The 24446-nt window shown below is 39.6% G+C and overlaps 1 protein-coding gene across 1 annotated transcript in view; it reads left to right on the top strand.

The window, feature by feature from the left end:
• The first annotated feature begins 4247 nt into the window (after positions 1-4247).
• The window catches only part of SERPINB7 (serpin family B member 7), a 29693-nt gene continuing 9494 nt past the window's right edge, over positions 4248-24446 (top strand). The window contains exons 1-4 of the mRNA XM_032872162.1: positions 4248-4301; positions 9380-9565; positions 16255-16305; positions 16899-17015. Coding sequence (XP_032728053.1) covers positions 9398-9565; positions 16255-16305; positions 16899-17015 — 336 coding nt within the window. The 5' untranslated portion in view covers positions 4248-4301; positions 9380-9397. The remainder of the gene's footprint in view (positions 4302-9379; positions 9566-16254; positions 16306-16898; positions 17016-24446) is intronic.

The following is a 24446-nucleotide window of genomic DNA, read 5'->3' as shown; positions in this document are numbered from 1 at the left end:
AAACATTCAGCCAAAAGAACCAGCTTGCAGTTCCTTCTGTGCACAACAGATGCCGGGGTCACAGAGTTCAACCATGTGATGCTAGCACTGGGACTGAAATGGATGCCCCTGTACGGGGCAAAGCTCCCGAGGAGGGAAGGGGACCTGACAGGGTTGCCCTGTGTGGTATATTCCAATGGCAAACCTACCTTTGCCTACACATGGCCACTTATCAAGGGACAAACCCATTTCCATGAACTGTAGCCTGTATTATAGCAGGGAGGATCTAGATATTACAGATGTGGCTTTCCATTCATTGCCAGATCAGAAGGGTGGAGAGGAATCTGGCCAGGTGACAAGAATGAATTAACATCCCAAGTTTCAGCTTCTCTCTGAAGCTGCTCAGTTAAGGTAAGCATCTAGAGAAGCCAGTTGAGATTACAAACCCAACAGATATGTATCTGGAAAATTCCAGGCCAGAAAAAACTGGGATGAAGAGGAAGTAGGAGAAGGATGGAGGATAGCACAAAAAGAAGCCAGTTAAAATGGTTTGAGGTCCAGATGAACACCTGAGTTTGAGGAATGATGAAGATACTATGTTAAATTCTATTTTAGGTTCTTATGTTAAGCTTACCTACACAGCGTAAGGTTGAAAGGAATTAGACCACAAGAGAGCAATGACAAGTTGCTATAAAATTTCATACAAAATTCACAGAAGTCCCTGATGTCTTGCTTTAGTTTACTGATGATCCCTCTCACAAGCAGAGGGTATGTTTTGAGACAGGCTAATAAATGCTATAGATCCTGAAATTTTGTGTATACTTACATTAAAACCATTGGCACTGTAAAGAAGAGAGATGGGCCAATTCCCCCTTTAAATCTCATTCACATCCAAACTGAGAGAACCCCGTAATGACTGCCTTAGATACTATTTTGAAACTTGGTGCAAAGGCTTAATGCTTATTAACTTCTTTAGGGACTGTGCTTACTGTGAGTCATAGGGAATCCATCCCAGAAGCTAAGTCTACACATCAATAAGCAGTTGGTGGGGCAGGGAGGGTGTAGACGGCACCTACGGACAGCCTTTAAAAACTAATTCTAATGTTTTTAGGAAAATACTCAGCTTAGAAATGCTTGCTTCTTTTTATTAGATAGTGGTAAATCAGGCTTTCAGCTCCCCTCTTCTTTGTCCCCTTCCTCAGTGCCTTGGGAAAACACGGTAAGGCTGAACGGTCCAGAGTGGTATGAAAACACTTTCTTTGTGAGTGAGAATGCATCAGTTTGAGAAAGGAGATCAGAGTTTCATCACTGTGTGTGTGTGCCAGGAGGCTGGTGTGAATGCAATCTTGATCTGCATGTTCAAAAGGCTGCTCCTGTTTCTGCAGGTGTAGGTGAGAGGTATGCTTTGTGGTGAATCTCAAGAAAGATGTCAAAAATGGCTGATTACATGCAGAGGTGTGAAATCTCTGGAGGGATTTCTGGGTTTGGGGGTTGCTGGAGGGAACACTGGGACCCCTGGTCTCCCATCCTGCACCATGTCTGTCTGAGCTCCAGTCTTCCTTGGCATCCTTCTTCACCTCACTGCCACTCCGTTTATCTTCAGTTCAGGTTGCCCCTCCCCCCATCAAAATCTGCCCTCAGGAGCAGATCTGTTATTGGTTACATCCTATTTCTGAGGTATTTATTTCCTTATATGTTTTGATTGACTTTTTAAAATTATGAAATATAAATTGGACACATAAAATATATGCATAGAATTTAACAAATAGAACATTGCCAATATCTCTGAAGACTCCCTCATCCTTTTACCAAAAAACCTTTCCTCCCCCTAAGAGGTAAGAGGAGCCAAGTAAAGGCAATCATTCCTTAACACAGTCTGCCCACCTACATAAGCATCCTTAAAAACAATTTTGCTTGGCCTGACTTCTCATAAAGGAAATCACAATGTGTGTTTTCTTTTGTGCTTTTCTTCTGACTGTGGTTTAGGACCACATTTGTCCTGTTGCAGCGATTTCAGGCATCAGTGAGCAGATGAGGATGTATTTTGGGTATCAGCATTATATTTCCTGTGTCTCAAGATAGTTTGAATTGAATGAGCATGACCTGGTGTGGAGTTTTGGGATGTGCTAGATAAGCGGTGGTCTGGGAACTGTGGCTGAAGGGAGAAAATGTGCCCCAGTGTTTGTCCTACCAGGACTGAGGGTGTCCCGGGAGGTGGGACTTTCAGCACTAAACCCAAGAACATCTCAGGCAAATTGGAACCAATTGAGCACCCTGGTTCTTTGCTCAGACCTCAACCTCCATGCCAGCAGGTCCCTTCCCCACTTCTTAACTCTGAGCCTGCACTCCCAACTGCCTATTTTTCCTCAAAGCCCTTTCCATTCCTCCCATGATGAAAATCTCCATGTATTATTTATCATTGTATTATTTTCAGGAGGATGGAACTATCACACTAGAGAGATAATAGCAGTAAAACTCCAGATTCTCGAAGGTAAAATGCTATATACAAACCGTTGAGGTGATCCAACTTCCTATGTTGTATGTAATCACATATAATATAATACAGCCAGGATAGAGTGAGCATGGAGGGGGATTAAAATTTTTGAGGGCCTCTCCTGCACCAAACACTATTGTGGTATATATACATAGTACCTGTGGTGTAGTATATAGTACCTGTAGATATATACATATATTCATATGTCTTTAAATAAAAATAGAATTGATCTGAATTCTGATATTATGGATAGAAAAATGGGAGCTCAGAGAAACTAAGTTATTGGCTCAAGGTCATTGGCTCAAGGTCATAGTAGAGGTGCCAAGCTGGAACTTAACCCTAGATCTAGTATTTTATCCTTCATCCACTGCAAGTTTAGATATGATCTAAGCAGTGAGGAGTCAAAATGAGACCACAGAGCTGATCAAGTAGACCAGCAGTGCCCTCTTCCCTCCCCCTCTTACCCTGCTTCTCACATAACAGGAAAAACAACTCTCAATGCTTTTGTTTTTAAAACCACTTAATTGAAGTATGATTGACTATGGTGGTGATTTCATAGGTGTATACTTATCTCCAATCTCAAGAGCTTTTAATGCTGGCTTGTATCTTCCTCCAGATATCTAAATACCATGCTAATGCTGCTATTTTTTGCATTTTACCTTTAAAAAGGCTTATACTAAAGACTTCCTTTCATGGAAGGAAGATGTGTCTCTTGGATACCATATTCCCCACCTGACCCCTACCCATAGTTTCCTCCTGGCATCCTTACAGAGATACATCATGAGTCTTGTTTAGCTCATACTTAATATTTAAATCATTACAACTAAGAGACTATTACCCTCAGCTGAACTATAAAGTGTAGTAGGCTATACCTTTCACTGTGTATCTTTGTTTTCCCTTGAGTTAATAATTATATTTTTTTCCTAATTTTTTTTGGTTTAGTTTTCAGTGTTCTGATCACTAGCTTATCCGTCTTCTGGTGAAGGTAGGTCTCTCCCCACGTGTTTAATATATTCAAACACATCTATTCTAATAGGATATTCACCTTAGAGAACTTTAAACAATCTTCCAGTATTAAAACTTCTAGTATTAAAACATGCAATTAAAATTAAGGCAGGGTGGGCAAACGCTTGTAGGAATAATGATAAGGTAAAGTCAGAAACACTGTATCAAGGAAAACCAAAGGAGCTGTGAAAGAGTGAGCTTTCCTCAAATACAGAAATCCTGTCCTCAAATACAGAAATCCTGTCTCTGAGCCAGAGCGGTGCTTGCTGTCCCCACTCTGTCCCCAAGCTCTTTGCCCTCTCGCTTCTCTAGGGGGCCACTGATGCCCTTCTATGTGGGGCTCTGCAGTATTGTTAGATACCAAAATCCAAAGAGGAGGTGGAATCCAACAATAGCAGTAACAAAAATCAGTGGTTGAATCTCAAAAACACACCTTTCCCTATAGAAAAATACCAGTGTAGCACAATATATGAATTTTGCATATACTACATAAAAATACTATGTGATGTTAATATCAAATTAAATAAAATTTCATACTAAATTATACTTATATATAATATATACATTATTATACTTATTAAAACATAGCTACTTTGACCACTTTGAATTGGATCTGTAGCACACATGCTACACATTTCTCTTAATCTGATTTATAAAGGGCCTTAACATAATTATATTTTGATGCCATTATTTAAAACTTCCATGGTCATCACAAAAGGAAGCAGGGAGTGTCTGAGTCAGAGGCTTTATATTTCAGAGTAATGCAAGGAACTCTTTCAGACTCACCCAACCAGCTGCTAACTTCCTCTATGAAGAGAGTAAGGTAAATATTTCTGAAGCCCACAACTTAAAGTCTGGCCAGACACTTTGAATGAGAGAGAGACAAAGAGGGTGAGAGAGAGGAGAGAGAGAAAACAATGGCTATTTGTATCTGAGGGTCTGAACTCATCATACAATATCAGAATCATTGCCTAGTCCTGCCCTCAGCTTTCTCTTTCTTAGGGCTCCTCTTATGGTGGTCTGATGGCTGACTTTCTGTGGTATCATGGGGAGAAGGCCATGCAGGGGATCAGATGAGCTGAACCTCATATTCCATTTTGGAATAGATAAATAGCATCTGGGGAATTATGTACAAATCTAGATTCTATATTCCCAGTGTTCTTACTTTAGGCATTGTAAGTTAGAATTTTTAAATATAGCATGGGAAAAACTCGGCTTTGAGATTGGAATTGAACTTAAAAAAATCACGTAGCCTGGCGTTTGTCTGCTTAGGGGTTTACCAAAATTTGAAACCAGATTTTAAGATAAATGGAAAGATTTGAAAATACTTCTGCAGAGGAGTAACTATTGATAGCATTACAATTGACTTCTATGATAAGAATTAAAATTAAGCATGCTCGATAGTAGTTACTCATTTTTTCCCCAATATGTATTTAATTTTAAATACAAGGTTTTTTTTTTTTTTTCCTTCAGTAATGTACCATGACATAGAGCTACTTTTCCTTGTACAGACAAAATTATCCTGAGATTCGGTAATATTTTTATCAAAGATTTAAGACACATAACTTATCAATCAGGTATAGTACGTTTAGGGCCATAAAATGTCATTATAATTTCATGTTTTTTTTATTGTGCTTTGTCCCTAGTTTTTCCTGTACTTTTTGTAAAAATTATTTTTCTTGCCTTTTATTAGACTTCAAAAAAAACTTTAGTGACAACATGTATTTTTTTGTTTTGACATAAAAAATGTTGACTATAGGAAGGAAGGGGTAAGAATTTTCTTGGATTAAAATATACCATAAGTAAACAAATAAGCTTTGAGTTCCTGTGGAGTTTTAGTCCCTCAAGGTAGACGCTTGGGATTTAAAAAGCTTTAGGAATCTTTGTTAATTTGTGTTAACTTGAAAATGATAAATTACATATCTGTATAATAAACTAAAATATTTGTGTAAAGAATGTAAGAATGCAGTGTTTTTTTAGTGGGATGAAAATTAATCTGAAGCCAAGTTCTTTCCGGATTTGGAAAGCATATTTCTGTATTGCTATGTCTGGACAAAGGCATCCTGGGTCCTGGGTCGTATCATACTGATACCTTCTGTGGCTTAAAGTAATTTATTTTCCTTTTCCATTTCCTGTAGTTATTTAACTGGGACCCAAATCACTGGATACTTTTGAATGGCTTATTTGAACTTAATTTATTTCTCTTGGTGCTTATTATTTTCTTTAAAGTTGGGATAAAAAGTAATTATAGGAGAAAGGAAAACCACAGTTTTGGTACTAATGCTAATATTTATTCATCTGTCACCTGATAGAAGCTTGGGAGCATAAAAAAGTAACTCACCCTTAAATATTGTTTATCTATTTGCCAGTGCGATTTAAACTTTATATCAAAAGAGAAGGAAAGAATCTTGCTTTCATTTCTAGAAACTGCAGTGCACCTGCAGAGAGAAAGATAAAAACAATTATGTGAAGTGGAACATGCTACTTGGTATTTATTTTCAAAGTGCATAAACACCTCTGTACAGGAATGTTTAAAGATATATGATCTAGTACCATTTATCATTTTAAAAGTCATTGCTTGAGCATTTATATTGGTCTAGGAAAGTCTCAGCTCATTTTTTTTATGTTTATTTGCCTCTTCCATAAAATTTATCTAACTCGTAAAAATGTGTACTCAGTTGCCTCAATGAACAAATTCCTGTGTAGCTTCTCTTCTCTCTAGTACAATGATAGTTTTGTGAAAGTCATCAGGATGATTGAAAAATTAGAAAATGAACATTTGTAATTATTGCTTAGAACATGATTTAAGAAATGGTTTTAAAAGACATGAAAGACCCCCCACCTTGCCTAGGGGTAAAATAGTATGATATACTTTTTTATTTTTAAAAATTTTTTAGAGATTGGGGCTCCTGGGTGGCTCAATCTGTTAAGCGTCTGCCTTCATCTTAGGTCATGATCCCAGGGTCCTGGAATCAAGTCCTGCATCTGGCTCTCTGCTCAGTGGGGAGCCTGCTTCTCCCTCTGCTGCTCCCCCTGCTTGTGTTCTCTCGCTCTCAAGTAAATAAATAAATAAATAAATAAATAAATAAAATCTTTAAAAATAAAAAAAATTTAAGATTTATTTAATTATTTGAGAGTACGTGGACTGGGAGGGGCAGAGGGAGAGGGAGTCCCAAGCAGACTCCATGCTGAGCATAGGGCTCTGTGCAGGGCTTGATCCCATCACCCTAAGATCACTAACTGAGCTGAAACCAAGTTCAGGACATTTAACCCACTGTGTCACCCAGGTGCCCCAGTAAGACATACTTTCGTAAAGCATCAAACAGAACTGGGGTTTGACCAAATAAAAGTGCACTGAAATTTTGTACTTTGGGATATGATACTAACCAAGTAACTTCCACTCTCCACTGTCTCACACAGGCAGGTCCCCAAACAGGGTCATTTTTAAATATTGCAGATCTTAAAATTTCAATATATATTGAATATATTACATCAAATATATCAAATAAATAATATAGAATATATTAAAATAATTCCACAATCCTCTATTAAGTATAATTTTCGCTATACATACTTGGAAATGATTACTATAATTTTGCTTTTAAAGTTACTTTTCTAAGAGTGATTAATTTCATTTACTATGCTTTTCAGCAATCAATATGAAGTCTTGGAAACTGAAGTGACAGAATCTAGCACACAATTTCACTTTAAAATTAAGGAACTTCTTATAAGTACAAAATTTAATATAAAAAATCAATATGTTTCAATTTAAGTTCCAATTTAAGTATATGCTTCAATATAAATATATTTACTTATATATACACTAACTTCAATTTTGTCATTTTTAAAAATTAAAAAAAAAAAAAAAACTTTTCCGATGTAGAATGTGATTTTGAGCCCCTGAAAGTTTGGGTACCTTAGTTCCTGCCAATATCACTCACTGGCTAAAACTGTCCTGTATCTCTCATCCTGTGTCCTCTCCTTGCTCTGTTTCCTTCTTGCCCTTACAAGAAGGGGTTTCTCCTTCCAATCAAAGCTGCCACTACATGTCCCCTTAGTTTACATGGATTTGATATGAAATCATTAAGTTTTATGGATAACCATTAAAAAAACATAGATGTTCTTTCTTGGAGTGAAGAGTGTTTGGGGTGTGAATGATATTTTCACCCTTTATTTCTGGGGGCATAACTGAGGAGTGGGACCTGTAATGAATTAAAAGTAGCTGAATTTGACCTTGCAAAACAGCATCATTTATGGCCTTGTGCCTCAGTGACGTTCTCAGTGGTTGGAATTCCAAAGTGCAGAATACAGTTTCCTCAGGCATACTCTGGAAATGTCCAGTTTGTGGTCTTTTAGGAAGAGCAAATTTATTACCATTTAATAAAGAATAATGAATATGGGGACAGCTTCAATTCACTGTTTACAATGAATCAGGCATTATGCTAGATTGTTTTTCATTTTTGTTTAGACTCAAGCTTCCATTGGATAAAATATAAATCGAAAACTTATTTTAATGACATTTGTAACTTTGAAAGGCATTAAATTTTTGTGACTTCAACAAAATCAACACCATAGCAGTTGTAGGATATTATTTGTTCAAACCACACATATCCCTCTTCTTTTGGCATTCTTCCTTTTCTATACCATGCCTTTATCCTGCTCCCCAGAGCTTGGACATCATGCTGTCCTTTAACAGCTGTAGGGAGGAAGCAGACATTTTTTTTTGTCTTGTAAATTGATCATATTATTGAATAAGAGGTAATTTAGGAACTTAGAGAAGTTAAGACTTAACCCAGATCATACAACTTTTAGCAACAAGTTTGGGTTTAAGACTAGGTCTCTTATGCGTCCGTGAGTCTTGGAACCCACCACACATTAGGCATAATGTCACAGAGTATTCAAGGAGAATAATTTGGAGGACCCATGGGAATTCATTTAGTCTCTGACAACTCCAACTGTGGTACTAGAATCAGTTTAGTATTGTGGAAAAATTCTGCAAAGAAATACCAAAGTAGACTCCTGAAAAATGCCATGCAGTAGTGGTAGCCCTCTATATTTCAGAAACAACATTATCAAGAATTTGAAGACAATCTCATTTTCATCCTGGATTCTACATTTGCTATTATATATCAGGTTCTCCAGTAAGAGATAGATCTTTGTGTTGGAAAGTCATGTGCATGTTTGTGATACATAATATGGTTAATCACACTTTCCATTCCAAAAAAATTAGAAAGTGGTGTGAAAATAATAAATACAGGATCAAGGATGCATAATGTTTGAAATTAGGACAGTCCTGAGAAGAGTTAGGATGTATGATTAAACACATGTATGGTGACTCTTCTAGAGAGAAGGAGTAAGGAAATTATGTGTTAAATCTCTAAATGTTAATGTTTTTTAAAATTACAGATTGGAAAGGCACGGACTGTAGTCCCTTTAAGAGACCATTTAATGCTGTACTCTTCGTTTTACTGCAAAGAGCTCTTTTGCTCTGTTTCAGCTTAGAAAATGGGGGTGATTTGATAAAAGGTAGATGTTGGAAATGTGTCTGCTTAGGGGTTGAAAACAACTCAGAGGCCACTGATGTGGGCAGGCAAAGTCACGTCAAGGAGAAGTGGGAATATGAGTGTGAGAGCATAGGCAGAAACACAGAAACGCTGCACCAAAGAATATCAGTGTAAAAAAAGTGAGCGTATCGTGACGTTGTTGGAAGAACAGAGTTTTAGAGTGTTGTTAACAAGGATACAGGACCAAAGGAAATTTTTCTTTTTGTTCTAAGTTATTTGATGGTTATAGCCAAGATTGAAGAAATGAAGCTTCAAATACAAAAATCAATGACTAGAAAAATCATCATATGCCTCCAAAACGTACTTGGCACTCATTCCATTTCTCTTTGTCCTCTAGGCGGCGCTCCATTCCACAATGGCCTCCCTTGCTGCTGCAAATGCAGAGTTTTGTTTCAATCTGTTCAGACAGATGGATAACAATCAAGGAAGTGAAAATGTGTTCTTCTCTTCTCTGAGCATCTTCACTGCCCTGGCCCTGGTCCGTTTGGGTGCACGAGGTGACTGTGTCTCTCAGATTGATAAGGTCAGTCTCAGTTGTGCCACCACCCATGGTTTCTGTGATTCATCAGTTAGGGCAAATTGTTTCCTATAAGAGCACATTCTACTGCAATGGTACCATGTAAATGAAGATATCTCAGTGAGTCCCTCTCTGGGTGTGAAGAACCCATACTGCTTGTAGCACTTGCTTTTGAGATGGGAGACAACAGAAATATTCTCAGAACCACCGCTTTGATGCTTTTCTTTAGTACAGTGCTTCTCAAAATGCGTTTCCTAGACCAGTAGCATTAGCATCACCTGGAGAACTTGTTAGAAATGCGAACGGTTGGGCCCCACTGAGACTTACTGAATCAGAAACCATGGGGATGGAACCCAGCAATCTGTGGTTTAAATAAACTCTCCAGGTGTGCACTAAAGCTTGGGAACCACTGCTTGAGTAGATGTAGATGAGAAAGGAGGGCAACAGGAAGATACTAGTGAAGTCCCACTTTATTTTTATTTATTTATTTTTTAAAGATTTTGTTTATTTATTTGACAGAGAGAGACACAGCAAGAGAGGGAACCCAAGCAGAGGGAGTGGGAGAGGGAGAAGCAGGCTTCCTCCCAAGCAGGGAGCCCGATGTAGGGCTCGATCCCAGGACCCTGAGATCATGACCTGAGCCCAAGGCAGATGCTTAACGACAGAGCCACCCAGGTGCCCCTGAAGTCCCACTTTAAACACAGGTGACATGGGTACCAATGACATAATAGTATATTCCAGATAATAGTAACCTACCTGAATGGTTATCACATTGTCACCAACACGTGTAGAAAGTGCTTTTTAACTCACCCTTGTATACTACCCTGAGCCAGGCTGTGCAGGGAAGTGACACAGTCACAGAACTGTAGTAGCTCAGTAGCAGGTGAGATCCCAGGCTGCCTGTGGAGGTCTTTGTTATCCCTTTCTGCCTCCTGGTTCCCCCCATATTTTAGTTTATAAATGAGAGCTAGAGGAAGATTATCTGTGTTGCAACCCATCACAACTAAGCAGTTGTTGAAGATTGTTTGCTCAGATAATCTAAGCTAGGACAATTCATTTCTCAATCTGGGTAGCTCAGTGAGTATTTATTGCTAAGGAATAACCAGAGTCTCAGGACAGCATTTTCCCAAGAGCTGGAGTGATTCGCAACCACAGTGCATTGAACACTTTTAATGAGATGATAACAGCTAACTGCTGGAAGTTTCATCAGTGTACCGCTCTGGGATAAGCTCTAAGGGTATCTTATTGGCTGCTCCCAATAGCTCCGGAGTAGGCACTATTACCCTGATTTTTGTGTTCCTGTGCCATCTTAGTAAGTGTCAGCACTATGATTCAAACTCAGGGTGATCTTCTAAAACAGGGTTTCTAAATCTCAGCCCCACCAACATTTTAAGCCAGATAATTCTTTGTCATGAAGAGGCTTTGGTGTGTATTGTAGAAGGTTTAGTGGTATCTCTGGCCTTTTCCCACTGGATACCATTACTGTACCTCTGTCCAGTCATGACAATCAAAAATGTCCCCAGATAGTGCCAGATATCCCCCAGGAAGCAGAGTCAACCCACAGTTGAGAACTATTTGGCTTAAAGCCACCAAACTGAAATGCAGCCCAAAGTACATTATTGCAAAGCCTCATTTATTTTAAAGTTAGTATAAAATATAAAGCCTTTAGAGAAAAAAAACTTAGTAACCAATAAAAAAATGTATTCATTCATTGGTATAAGTACATAATGTTTTAGAACCAAGTAAAGCAACGTGGTGTCACAGAAACAAAACACTGGTCTGGGAGTTAGAAAATCAGATCCAGGGGTGCCTGGGTGGCTCAGTGGTTTAGGCCTTTGCCTTTGGCTCAGGTCATGGTCTCAGGGTCCTGGGATTGAGCCCTACATCAGGCTCTCTGCTCAGCAGGGAGCCTGCTTACCCCCTCTCTCTCTGCCTCTATCCCTACTTTTGATCTCTCTCTTTCTGTGTCAAATAAATATATAATATCTAAAAAAAAAAAATCAGATCCAAATTCTGATTTGGAAAAATTGGTTCATCCATGTGGGCCTCAGTATCCTCACCTATAAACTATGGGGGTTGATTTGGGGGTATCCTCTTAATGAGTAGCTCAGAACTAGACAAAGATGTGTAGGCTCCACACCTATGACAAAACCCCACACCTTTAACCCAACAGAAGACACAGTTACTTGTTATTGTATGATTTCGGGTTAGGAACATTCCTGGGCTATTGCCTGATTCATTTCCCAAGGTCTCCTTGTGGCCCAGCAGCCTGGTGGACAAGGGTCAACCGCTCATGGGAGGTAGGTCACAGTGGATTCAGAGAGCCTATCTTACTGGGGTCTGCTCTTCCGTCACCACTGGAATCAGTGCCTTTCCTGAGTTACTTTTTATACCTCTTGCTATTGTAACCTCCTATAAGAAACACGGAAAAGGGAAAAATGCAACTGTAGACACAGAAACATTCATATAATTCATTGGTACAAAATTTAGTCATCTGCAGTAAACCGTCTTGGAAGTTAATTGTAAAGCCTCCCCCTCCAGTCCCCAAACTCTGTCCCAGATAGTTTCTCCTTGCAATACCCGACGCTTGACACTATGGGTCACGTATGTATATTTTTAAAGAAATCAAGCCTCGGTCACTTTACTTGTAATTTATGGCATCATCCATCCTTTTCTCTTAAGCCTTGCCGTGGACCAGTGTTCATTCTTGTTTTCAATGCTCAGATGGTCACAGTTGGGCCAATAGAAATCTCTTTAAACTTGTCATTTTTAAACAATCCTTTCAGATGATTCTAATTCTTTGCTAATTGACAACACGATGTTCTGGGCCTGTTCTGAATTTTCTTGGCTCAAGATAGGTCAGGTCTCCCACTCTCAGTGAAACAGAATAATATATATTACCTATTACATACATAATATATAAAATATATAAAATATATTTTAATATAATGTTTTTTATTTTATTTTAATTTTTTTATTTAAAGCTAAACCTTATTTATTTTTTCAGGACTGAAACACTTGGAAAATATGTCACAGCCTTAAAACACCAAACATAGGCAAATAGCCTACATTATCATTTCAAGTAATAAGCTGGTAAAAAGAGAACAAGGTCCTTATCAAAATGATAAGGTACTCAAGCAAGAGTGGGAAGAGAGCTTACTACAAAGGCCCTTAGGCCAAAGTGGTATTTGGTGGTGGTGGTGGTGGTGGTGGTGGTGGGGAGGTTGCTCCTCTTTGTTTTAAAGGAATCATAGCTCAGCCCTGAGTTGCTTAAGTTTTCTCCTTTGACCTTTGTTGCCGAGGGATTATCTCAATAGGGCTGTGTTATTTCAGGGGGTAAATAAGCAAGACTGACTTTAGGCTCTCATTCCATCTTATTCTATATAAACAGATGTTTTCCGAATCTAGTACTTAATAACTGTCTTAATTAAGAAGGCAGCAATTCATCCTTCAATGTTCATTCCTGGATACTTGTATTTGGTGCAACTGAAGCCCCCTTTTCCTTTGAGAGAGAATGCCACTGTCACTGTAAGGATGTCCTGTGCCTCTGCTTCCGAGAGCCTCAGGGCCCATCGTGGCAGCTAGTGAGTGGGTATGGGAAGCCATGGAGCATTACCTCCCATGTATTTGCAGGAGCATCCTCCTAGTTGGAAGATGTAATGTGTTTTCCAAGAAATGCATATCCACATCTTCTTGGCCAGAAACAGATAGCCACAAGGAAGTATTCAAAGTTCTTATCCAAACCACCTCTCCCAACTCCACAGCTTAAAAACCAGGCCCTTGTATATAAAACAAAACCAAGCAAAATAAAGATCCAGAAACCTTTTTTTTTCTTCCCTTCTAAATTAGTGACCTCATGGATTTTGTTTTATAGCTTACAGAAAATGATTTGGTGATCCTTCTAGTAAACAGGAGTTTGGCAACAGACAGAAACACTTCTGCTCACACTAATATAGTGCTTTTTCAAACGTATTTTTCTTTTCTTTGAGCTACCTACTCTTCTCTTTTCTTTCACATAACATTTCATTGAAATAAAGTATGTCATAATTTTTTTTATCTTTAATCATGTCTTTATATTACAGTGTTATTTAGAAGGTATACAAATATGAATTTTCTTTTTTTTTAAGATTTTATTTATTTATTTGAGAGAGAGAGAGAGAGAGACAGATTGAGAGAGAGCATTAGAGGAGAGGTCAGAGGGAGCGGCAGACTCCCCACAGAGCTGGGAGCCCGATGTAGGACTCTATCCCAGGTCTCCTGGATCATGACCTGAGCTGAAGGCAGTTGCCTAACCAACTGAGCCACCCAGGCACCCAAATAAGAATTTTCTTTAAAATAATTGGGTTTTACCGACATTTCAAAAAATAATTTTAATATGTTACTTATTCTACCACTTTTGTGAGAAAACATAATAGTTTTATAATTTGTCATGAATACACAGGTAGAAGGCCACTGGGATGCAACAATTCATAATCTTTTTTTTTTTTAAACTTCAGTCAGAAGATCCTAAAATTTCTTAAATTGTGATGGCCCATGATTTTCCTTATTTGCCATTATCTGAATATGTTATCAGTTATGAACAAGAAAAAGAAATTCTGATTTTCTTTCATAGGGTTAGTCAGGGGATATGAGAGCACAGGACTGCCGGCATTTTGGATTGTGATGAATATGCCCTTTGATATTTTATTTAATACTGTTACATTTGAATATTTACTAGTATCACTATTCACCTTTAGTCATGGTAGTTTTATTGTTGAATTTGTAATATCTTAGAATTTTTGAAAATATAAAAAAATATATGCATCACCTCAATATTGTACCAGCCCAGTTTACTAAAAGCCAATTAGGAATGTCAGAAGAGGCAACTAGATTATTATCAAAATAGAGTAAAATTATAAATGATCAAAGAATAATATTAAATATTTTTACTCGTTAAAGTTTTTTTCAAAAAGTTAAAAAAGAATGACTTCTGGGGATTCATATAATTTTTACAATATTTCCTTGGTTCCACAACAATTAGTTCAGAAAAGACATTAGCATTTTTGAGTCCTGACACTGTCCCATGATATTTTATGTTTCTGGTACCTCCATATATTCCCAAATACCAGTCTATCCAATGCCAAGGCAAAATGAGAAAGGAACCTGATATGTTTCATATTCCATAGTGGCATCGAACCTGGGGGACAGAATGACATCTGGGGCATGAAGCATGGTGCCTCCATGCCTGCAGAGACCCCACCAGTGAATTTTAAATTGACTACTAATTTGTATATCAAATTTGCCTTGTTGCCTTTGCCTTATCTCTTATTACATCTCATGTTAATTATTATTTCAGATTAAGAGGATGTAGAAATTAAGGTAGGTTCCAATTCTCTGTGACCTATTAAGACTAATAATGACACTCATTGCCTTCATACGTTTTCATCTATCTTACATAGCTCTTCCATTTCATCCTAGCCAATAAGATGGTGCTATTGATTAGGGGTCCAAAGTCTTGAAGTTGAATGCCTCCACAGACACACAAATAATAACATTGACTTAATTAGATTCCCATCCATAATTTCTTTACCCAGTGTCAGAGTGGTCCTTTACCTCTTCTCCGTACTTCTACCTCCCACCAGGGATATGGTTCAAGAATAGCACGCATGACCTTCCCCTCTTTTTTTAAGATTTTATTTATTCATTTGAGAGAGAGAAAGAGAGACCACAAGCAGGGGGAGCAGCAGGCAGAGGGAGAGGGAGAAACAGACTCCATGCTGAGCAGGAAGCCTGACCTGGGGCTCCATTCCAGGACACTGGGATCATAACCCGAGCCAAAGGCAGACTCTTAACCCTCTGGGCCACGCAGGTGCCCCTGCATATGACGCCTTAAAGAAAACCTACATCTCTTTACAGAAAATCTTACCTGTCTCTGTCAGTGCGCATTCATTTTGCTCCAGATGGTTGCATAAATGATTATCACTGCGTAGCACCCTTTATCACTTCCTTGTAGAGAAGCCGTTTTGTGTTTCAGATCCCATGGACATAAGGGCCTGGGGAAATTAAGAGTGCAATAGGTAATAGATAATAGATAAAGTGCAATAGAAAATTAAAGCTTGGGCAGAATAGCAATTAGTAGAATAATGGGATTATGAGAGCCACACTGGAAAAGGAAAAGCCTAAAACTACTTAATTTCAAATAATTGTAGGATCTTTTTTTGTTTTATTTTGTTTTCACATCTCTCAAGTCCCAATTTCGCTTCATTTAGGATTTCCTAGATATCCAGTATCTTTGTCTCTCTTTTATATCTTCGTGCCTGCATCATTAGCCTTAATCTTGCCTGCCATGTGGGCAAATAAAATTTCTCATTTGATGCTTTTTAAATCCTTGTCTAGGTTTAATCAGTGAGTAATTGTTAAATTGCTCCGTGAGAGTGAGCAAACCAAAATGATTTGTAGACACAATTCATTTTGTAGCCATTGATTTATTTACTCTGCCAGCTGCTGGGCGCTTTCCCCAATGCATGATCTGTGTTCTGTCAGTAGATCACAGTCATGATCTGTATTCTAACCAAGTCAATAGCTACCTATTTTTTGCTACGAAACACACATGCAAACACAACCACTAACAATGAGTCCCTTCCTTCCTTTATTTTGTGGGGTCCCTTCCCCTCGAGCAGGACCTGCTAACTGATTTCCTTACTCCCTGTTTACAGATGCTTCACTTCAACACAGCCTCAGGATGGGGAAGCTCTTCTCAGGCTCAGGTAAAGACAACATGTTCTTTCAGGGAGAGAGAGTGTGAGACTGACTTTAGAGAAATCACCATCGCACTGATATATTTAATTATGCTTAACCATCCTTCAAAGCAAAGGAATGTGTCTCACTCAGATTTCCATCTTGTGACATCTTAAGGACAGTGTTAATTATTAACTTACCAATATTTTACTTCTGTTTTGGCCAGATTTTGGCAAGATAGTTTGGAAATAAATGTTTTGTTTTTATCCTTTGATATTCACAGCCAACTTACATTGGTAAAATGAACTATTTAGTATACATGCAAGGCAAATTCATTATCTGCTGTTAATAATTTTATTCTTAAGTTAATTATTTTGTATGTGCTGCCGAAGTGAGCACTCAAGTTAACTATTTTAGTAAAGTTTGTAATTAACTTTGATCACAGGTACTATTTGAGAAAGGGCAAGAAATTGTAAATAGAGGTGGTGTTGCTGAATTTACAAACATCATTATTTTTCAGTTCTTTCATGGTATAATATACATATCTTGTGTTATGTGTAAATAAGAGTGTGGATATATTTGCAGTCCTGTAATACATTTTTATACATCTTTTTAATAACAGCCAGGACTTCAGTCTCAACTGAAAAGAGTTCTCTCTGATATAAACACATCCCATAGGGATTACGAACTCCACATCGCCAATGGTCTTTTTACAGAAAAAGTGTTTGACTTTCATAAGGTAAGTGTGGCCTCCCCTGTCACAGGTTATTTCCACTCTGGACCCCAGTTCAATCCATCATCTGCAAAAGGTTTTTGTCTTTCTACAGAGCATACAGTGGTGATTTATTTTTTCTTATAGCTGCTAATTATGTTCCCAGACATCTTTGAAATGTCATCTCTCCTGTTTCTAGAGTACAGCTTTACTGGAGCTGAGCACTCCCCATATTCAGGGTCCCCAGACTGAGAGTCTCCAAAACAGGAGACCTTGTCCTCTGGCAGTGATGGGGAGGGAGGAGCAGGCAGCCCACTTAGGGTCGTCCGTGGGCAGCAGAGGAAAAAGTCTAGCAGCTTTTCCTCTGAGCTTTGTGTCTCCTGGGATCGTTGTGGATCCCCAGGGCTGAGTTCACCTCCTCTGTTCTCAGCCACGCCCTTTCACCCCTCCTGCCAACAGGAAGTTCGCCATGGGATCATTTACGGCCGTGAGTGTCCTGGTAGGGGACATGGGCGGATACAGCCCGCGGCTGGCGGAGGAGCGGCTCAGGCTGGTCCAGAGGCAGGGTCTGGCTCACGTGAGGTCAGCGGGTGAAGTTTCCACGTTACTGGGTGGTTTCCGTGCTTTCAGTTCACTCACCGTGGCTCTCTGCTCACGCAAAGACCAGGGAGACCCAGACTGTACCCTATAAGCTCCCCGGCTCCTCGCACGCCCGCGCGTGCGTACAGCCACGGTCGCGGAGACAGCCGGAAGCTGGTTAGCGCGGTTCGGCAGCTGCAGTGGCCGAGATTTCCAGGGCGTGTTTGTGCCCCTGTAATTCTCCACTCGTCAGACGACCATAAAGCTCTGCTTCCGTGACATCTCTGGCTGATCTCCACTTGTGTCTGTGCCAGCTGTCCGTGCTCCACCCAACCATTATTGTCTCCTGTCACCCACACAGATCTTTGTCCCCTCCTACACCGCGCCCAAGCCCTTCGGCAGCCTGCCAGGTATGAAGCACTAGGCCACTTTGTGTTTTAATCCTTCCAAAAGCGTCCTACACAAGCTTTCCAGGGCCGCCTTGTGTGTTCAACTCCACATTTCGTGTCTCTTTTCCCACACGTACTGCGGACTCCCTGAGGGACTGTTAACCCTTTTAACCTGGAAGTTGATGTGTCTGTCATGTTACTATTTATAGCATATTTCCATGTTCCTTAATCTGGGACTCAGAGCATGCACGCAGCACAGGAAAGGTGCGATCCAATCACCAGCATGGAAAATAGACGCTGCCATTGTTTTTCCTCCCAAACATTTACAAACACAGCTATTCTAAAAACTACTTTTGATTAAAAGCATGTGACTTGCCTTTCAGTTGTCAGTGCAGTACAAAGATAGATCGTCTCCAAATTTTCTACATTTTGTTGTGTAACAGTTTTTTTTACTCATATTTGAATATGAAGGAGTCTATTTGAACTGAGGAAGATAATAATAATGTACAAATTTTCTTTACAAAATGTATGGAGAAGATCCAGCCGCCATCTCTGATACTTTTCTCCACTCTCCTCCCCGAATCTATGCTAAATCTGTCTTGGTCAGACCTCTGTGAATGTCATTCCCTATTGCCCCAAGCTCTGCCACCATTGAGGGTGACTTCAGTATCCCTGTAACAGCCAACTGTGAGCTTAGTTTCCCTCCTTACAGTCTCCTGACCCTCTCTCCCTATGCCATTACAGTAACAAATGCCCAAGCCCCACCCTGAAACTCATCAACACCCAGAACTGTTCATTCCAATCTACAGCTGGAGTTGCCCTGTCAGTGGCCACATCATTTCATGCTTCTCATTCTCTCATTTTTTCAGTCCCACTCTACCTGTTCTTCAACTACATCGAGTTATGCAATTTTTCCATCTCTAATCATCTCAACATATGAGCTCTCTCTCTCCCCCAACATAGCCCCACCCGGATCAGTCCCATGACTTCCCTCAGCAGCTGTGCCTCGGCCCATAGGTGACACTTGTGCCAAGCCTCGGTGTGTGTGGTCACCACCAGGAAACCACGGGCTCCTAGCCCTGCTAGGTGTCCTCCATGCTGTCCAGCAGTTAGCTGGGCACTCACAGTAATTTCTCTCATTCCTCACACCAGTTTCTGAAAGCTCTTCTGTTTCTCTCCATTTCCCAGCAACCACTTATGGCCACCATCAGTTTCAACTAGGTCTATACCAGGAGCTTTAATCTCTGCTTTCTTAGATTTGTTTAGTTGGTCCTGGAGCAGGAAAAGGGCCCAGTGCTGTGGGAGCTCAGGTAAGGACTAGAAGCCATGGGAGTTGGTGGAAATGGCCCTGGGTTTTCTTTAGTGCACATCCTGCTTCCCCTGGTTATCAGAATTACAGCAGTAACAGGGTGTCACCACTGCCTTTGGGTGGGGTGGGTGGGTGGGTGGACGTCTGGGTCATCTGGGATAGCCTGAGACCTCAGGGTGACACCCCTGTGCTCCTCAGAATTGCTGCTCTGGGTTCCTGAGGTGACTGCCTGCACGCCTACTGCTCTCCGCCTACCCAAAACCCAACACTGGGACTTAGTTCCTAAATTTTATAGCCATTTGTTGTGTTCACCTCAAAAATAGAATTCCCATATTACACAAGCACTTTTAGCTTTCAAGCTTCTTCTTCTCTCTCTCTCTTTTTTTAAATAGGAACTTACTTTAATACTGAAATGGAAATACGTGTAATATACATAGGATGAATATTTTAGCTCTGGATAGACCATTTGTTCTTCTTAAAATTAATGGAAGAATTTTTAAGAGACAAAACAACAGTGTCTCTTTCTTAAAGGTGAATACATCATATAAGTTCTTGGAACAAATTGTATCTAGAGAAAAAAACTAGACTTGAGTTGTCTTATATTCCAGCTTCTCTTCTATAGGTAGAAACAAATCTGCCTCAGAATAATGCACTTTCTTTTTTTTTTAAATTTCTTTTCAGTGTCCCAGAATTCATTGTTTAATCACCACGCCCAGTGCTTCATGCAATATGTGCCCTCCTTAATACCCACCACCAGGCTCACCCCTCCCTCTACCCCCCTCCCTTCCAAAACCTTCAGTTTGTTTCTCAGAGTCCACAGTCTCTCATGGTTCGTCTCACCCTCTAATTTCCCCCAACTCACTTCACATGCCCATCTCCCAATGTCCTCTGTGTTATTCCTTCTGCTCCACAAGTAAGTGAAACCATATGATAATTGACTCTCTGCTTGACTTATTTCACTTAGCATAATCTCTTCCTGTCCCATCCATGTTGATACAAAAGTTTGGTATTCATCCTTTCTGATGGAGGCATAATACTCCATTGTATATATGGACCATATCTTTTTTATTCATTCTTCCGTTGAAGGGCATCTTGGTTCTTTCCACAGCTTGGCAACTGTGGCCATTGCTGCTATGAACATTGGAGTACATATGGCCCTTCTTTTCACTACATCTGTATCTTTTGGGTAAATACCCAGTAGTGCAATTGCAGGATCATAGGGAAGCTCTATTTTTAATTTCTTAAGGAATCTCCACACTGTTTTCCAAAGTGGCTGCACCAACTTGCATTCCCACCAACAGTGTAAGAGGGTTCCCCTTTCTGCACATCCTCTCCAACACATGTTGTTTACTGTCTTGTTTATTTTGACCATTCTAACTGGTGTAAGGGGATATCTCAGTGTGGTTTTGATTTGAATCTCGCTGATGACTAATGATGTTGAACATTTTTTCATGTGTCTGTTAGCCATTTGTATATCTTCTTTGGAGAAGTGTCTGTTCATGTCTTCTGCCCATTTTTTGATGTGATTATCTGTTTTTTGTGTGTTGAGTTTGAGGAGTTCTTTGTAGATCTTGGATATCAGCCCTTTGTCTGTAGTGTCATTTGCGAATATCTTCTCCCATTCCATGGGTTGCCTCTTTGTTTTGTTGACTGTTTCCTTTGCTATGCAGAAGCTTTTGATCTTGATGAAGTCCCAAAAGTTCATTTTCGCTTTTGTTTCCTTTGCCTTTGGAGACATATCTTGAAAGAAGTTGCTGTGGCCAAAGTCAAAGAGGTTACTGCCTATGTTCTCCTCTAGGATTCTGATGGATTCCTGCCTCATGTTGAGGTCTTTTATCCATTTTGAGTTTATCTTTGTGTATGGTTTAAGAGAATGGTCAAGTTTCATTCTTCTACACATAGCTGTCCAATTTTCCCAGCACAATTTATTGAAGAGATTATCTTTTTTCCACTGTATATTTTTCCTACTTTGTTGAAGATTATTTGACCATAAAGTTGAGGGTCCATATCTGGGCTCTCTACTCTGTTTCACTGATCTTGTGCCAGTACCATGCTGTGTTGGTGATCACAGCTTTGTAGTAAAGCTTGAAATCAGGCAATGTGATGCCCCCAGTATTGTTTTTCTTTTTCAACATTTCCTTAGCAATTCGGGGTCTCTTCTTGTTCCATACAAATTTTAGGATTGTTTGCTCCAGCTCTTTGAAAAATGCCAGTGGAATTTTGATCAGGATGGCATTGAAAGTATAGATTGCTCTAGGCAGTGTAGACATTTTAACAATGTCATTTTCCTATTTAAGCAATAAATTTCCATCTCCACTTGTCTTCTACTTGACAAAGAAAATAGGCAATCAGGCCAGATCCATACTCCAAATAACACCCTGCTCTCTTTCCCTTTTCCCTTCAATATCAGGGGGAACACTTTGTTTAATGGATAAGTCCTCCATTTCTCCTTGCCACCTTAACCCCTCACTTGCCCCCAGTTTCTTGGTGCTGTTTCTGTATTTTTCCTGAACTTCTGTCACTCTGTTTTCTTCTTCTTCATCACATATAAATGTGCTCCAGATACACATCTTCTCAATTTTTCTCTCCTTGTTTTTTAAAGTTACCCCATGATTCTTTCCATTTCTGTGTTTCTCACTCTGACAGTCTAAACTTGAAAAATACTATTTGAAGGATGATATGTACAGGCAGAATCCTTTTTTTTCACCCTCTTTCACTGCTCCATCTATTGCAAACTAGCTTCTACCTTCCACATTCTCCTGAAGCTGCTCTTACCAAGGTGACTAATGGCTTCCAGTGGACACCAAGCTATGGGCACTTTGCAGTCTGTGTCTTACCTGCCTCTTTAGTATTCAATGCTATTGGAGATCCCTGAAACTTTCTCCTCTCATGGTTTCTATGGCATTGATTTCTCCTGGTTTTCTACCTTCTCTTCATTTCACTTTCCTTTGTTTATCTTTATTCCTTTATTCATCTCTGAAATACTGTTGCTCTTTAGGGTTCTGCCCTCTGGCCTCTTCCACTTTGAGTCTACTGTCTCACCTAAGAAGAGATGATTGATTTAGAAAGTTTAACTTGATGTTATCCTCCGTACCTCCACAGCTCATTCATTCCTCACCCTCAATGTCATGCTCATCTTTCTGCCTGCCTACTGCCAGTCTTCAAGTGGGCATTTACAGGTTCTTCAACACAGCATCTCTCTTATCCCCACATATTCTCTTTCCTCTGGGTTCTCTTTCAGTGAATGACCTACCAGGTATTTTGATCAACTTTGACATTTCCTTTCCCTGGAGCTTCACTGTCCATCAGTGAAGAAGCATTAATTGATTTTCCTTCTACTTTCAAAGAAAAGTTATTTGAAATAATTTCAAACTCACATAGAAGTTCCAAGTATTATAGAAAGAACACTTTCCTCCTGAAGCAATTAAGATGCTTTATCATGTTTGAATACTTTCATGTAATTCCTACAATGGCATTCTTCTACATAGTCACCATACAACCATCAAGATCAGGAAGTTAACAGTGTACATTCAGCCCATCTTCAGATCCTTTTGGGTGTCACCGATCAGCCCAACATCATCCCTCATAGCAAAGGACTTAGCTCAGAATCAATCATTATATTCTGTTGTTGACTCACTTTTAGTCTCCTTCGGTTTGGAACAGTTCATAGCCTGTCTTGACTTTCATGATCTTGACACTTTTGATGATTATTTAGTGTCCAGTTTTAGGCCAGTTATATTTTAGAATGCCCCTCAGTGTGGGTTTTTTTGATATGTCTTCATGATTAGAGTCCTATTTTCTCCCAGCATTTCTGAATTATGATTGATATATAATATAGTATAAGTTTAAGGTATAGAACATGTTGATTTGATTCACTTACATATTATGCAAGAATTATCACCATAATATTAGCTAACATTTGCACCAGATTTGATGAAAACATCCAACGAAGCCTGTTTGTTTTTGTTGTGTTATCCCTGTGGCACACTGGCAGGATTCTGATTTATCCTGTTGCTTGTCCTGCCATCTTTGGTCACATGATTACAGGGATGTATGCTGGGTTTCTCTGCTGTGAAGTTACTCTTTTTCTCTTTGTTGTTAAGTATCTTGTGAGGAATGGCTTTCAGGCTGTGTAAATATCTCATTCTTGATAAAAGATATTTATTTGTTTATTTATAATAATATGGACTCATGGTGTCTTGTTTTAGCCAAAGGGTTAATCCATCATATTATTTTCATGCTCAAATTATCCCTTCTATTGACATCTATATTTGTTTGACAAGCCCACCTCATTTGAGCACTTTCTTTCTGGCACCATGAGAATTTCCAATCTCACCTTCTTTCCCTGCCTCAGCCCTAGAATCAGCCATTTCTCCAGGAGCCCTAGTTCCTTTTTAGGAAAATACATGCACATATTAAATCAATGTTCATCTTTTTACCCAAATATAGCGAAACCCATGAGTTCCTACTGATATCTCCAATTTCCATCAAACACCACAGGGTTCATTTTTTTTTCTCTTTTTCTGTGTTCATTTAACTCCCTTCTCCAGCATTGAGAAATCTGGCTGTATTATTCTTACATATTTACTTGCTTGATCAATCTCCCTCTATGTAACCCATTTCCCATCACTGAAGGATGCTGTTGCTCCTCCCAATGTGAAAACACCTTCTTCATCCCATGAGAGATCTGCCCCTCCCTGCTAGGCTGCATACACACACACACACACACACACACACACACACACACACACACGCATACTAGGAGTATACGTCTTCCCTCATCTTAGTCCCCCACATCCCATGGTGATTGCCCACCACAGAGATGTGTCTGTGTTCCTGTCACTTTTTTTGGGCTTTGACACCCCACAAGATTGTCCACTTCACACTATTTAGGATCTAACAGCTGCATGAGGCCACCCCTCCTCAGGAATGCCTCTGGATTCTGCCTAAGCTTGAATTCCAGAGCTGGGCTTCCCCGACAAGGCAATGTGTTCTTTGTCTCCTTTGGCTGCTAATACTTTGTGTTGAATTTCTCCTCACCATGATGGAGCTCTGCCATCCATCCAGCTCTGCCACACTGGTCCTCCCCACCCTGAGATGTGTACCTGCCTAGATTTGCCCCTCCTAATGGCTTTGAGTCTCAGCTGTTCAACAAGGAAAGGGAAGGTTAGGGGACAAGAA

The sequence above is a fragment of the Lontra canadensis genome, unplaced genomic scaffold (assembly GCF_010015895.1).
Source record: "Lontra canadensis isolate GAN:19392208 unplaced genomic scaffold, GSC_riverotter_1.0 scaffold44, whole genome shotgun sequence".
Classification (NCBI taxonomy): Eukaryota; Metazoa; Chordata; class Mammalia; order Carnivora; family Mustelidae; genus Lontra; species Lontra canadensis.
The sequence above is the reverse complement of the archived record's forward strand: the minus strand, read 5'-3'. Positions and strand labels throughout refer to the sequence as shown.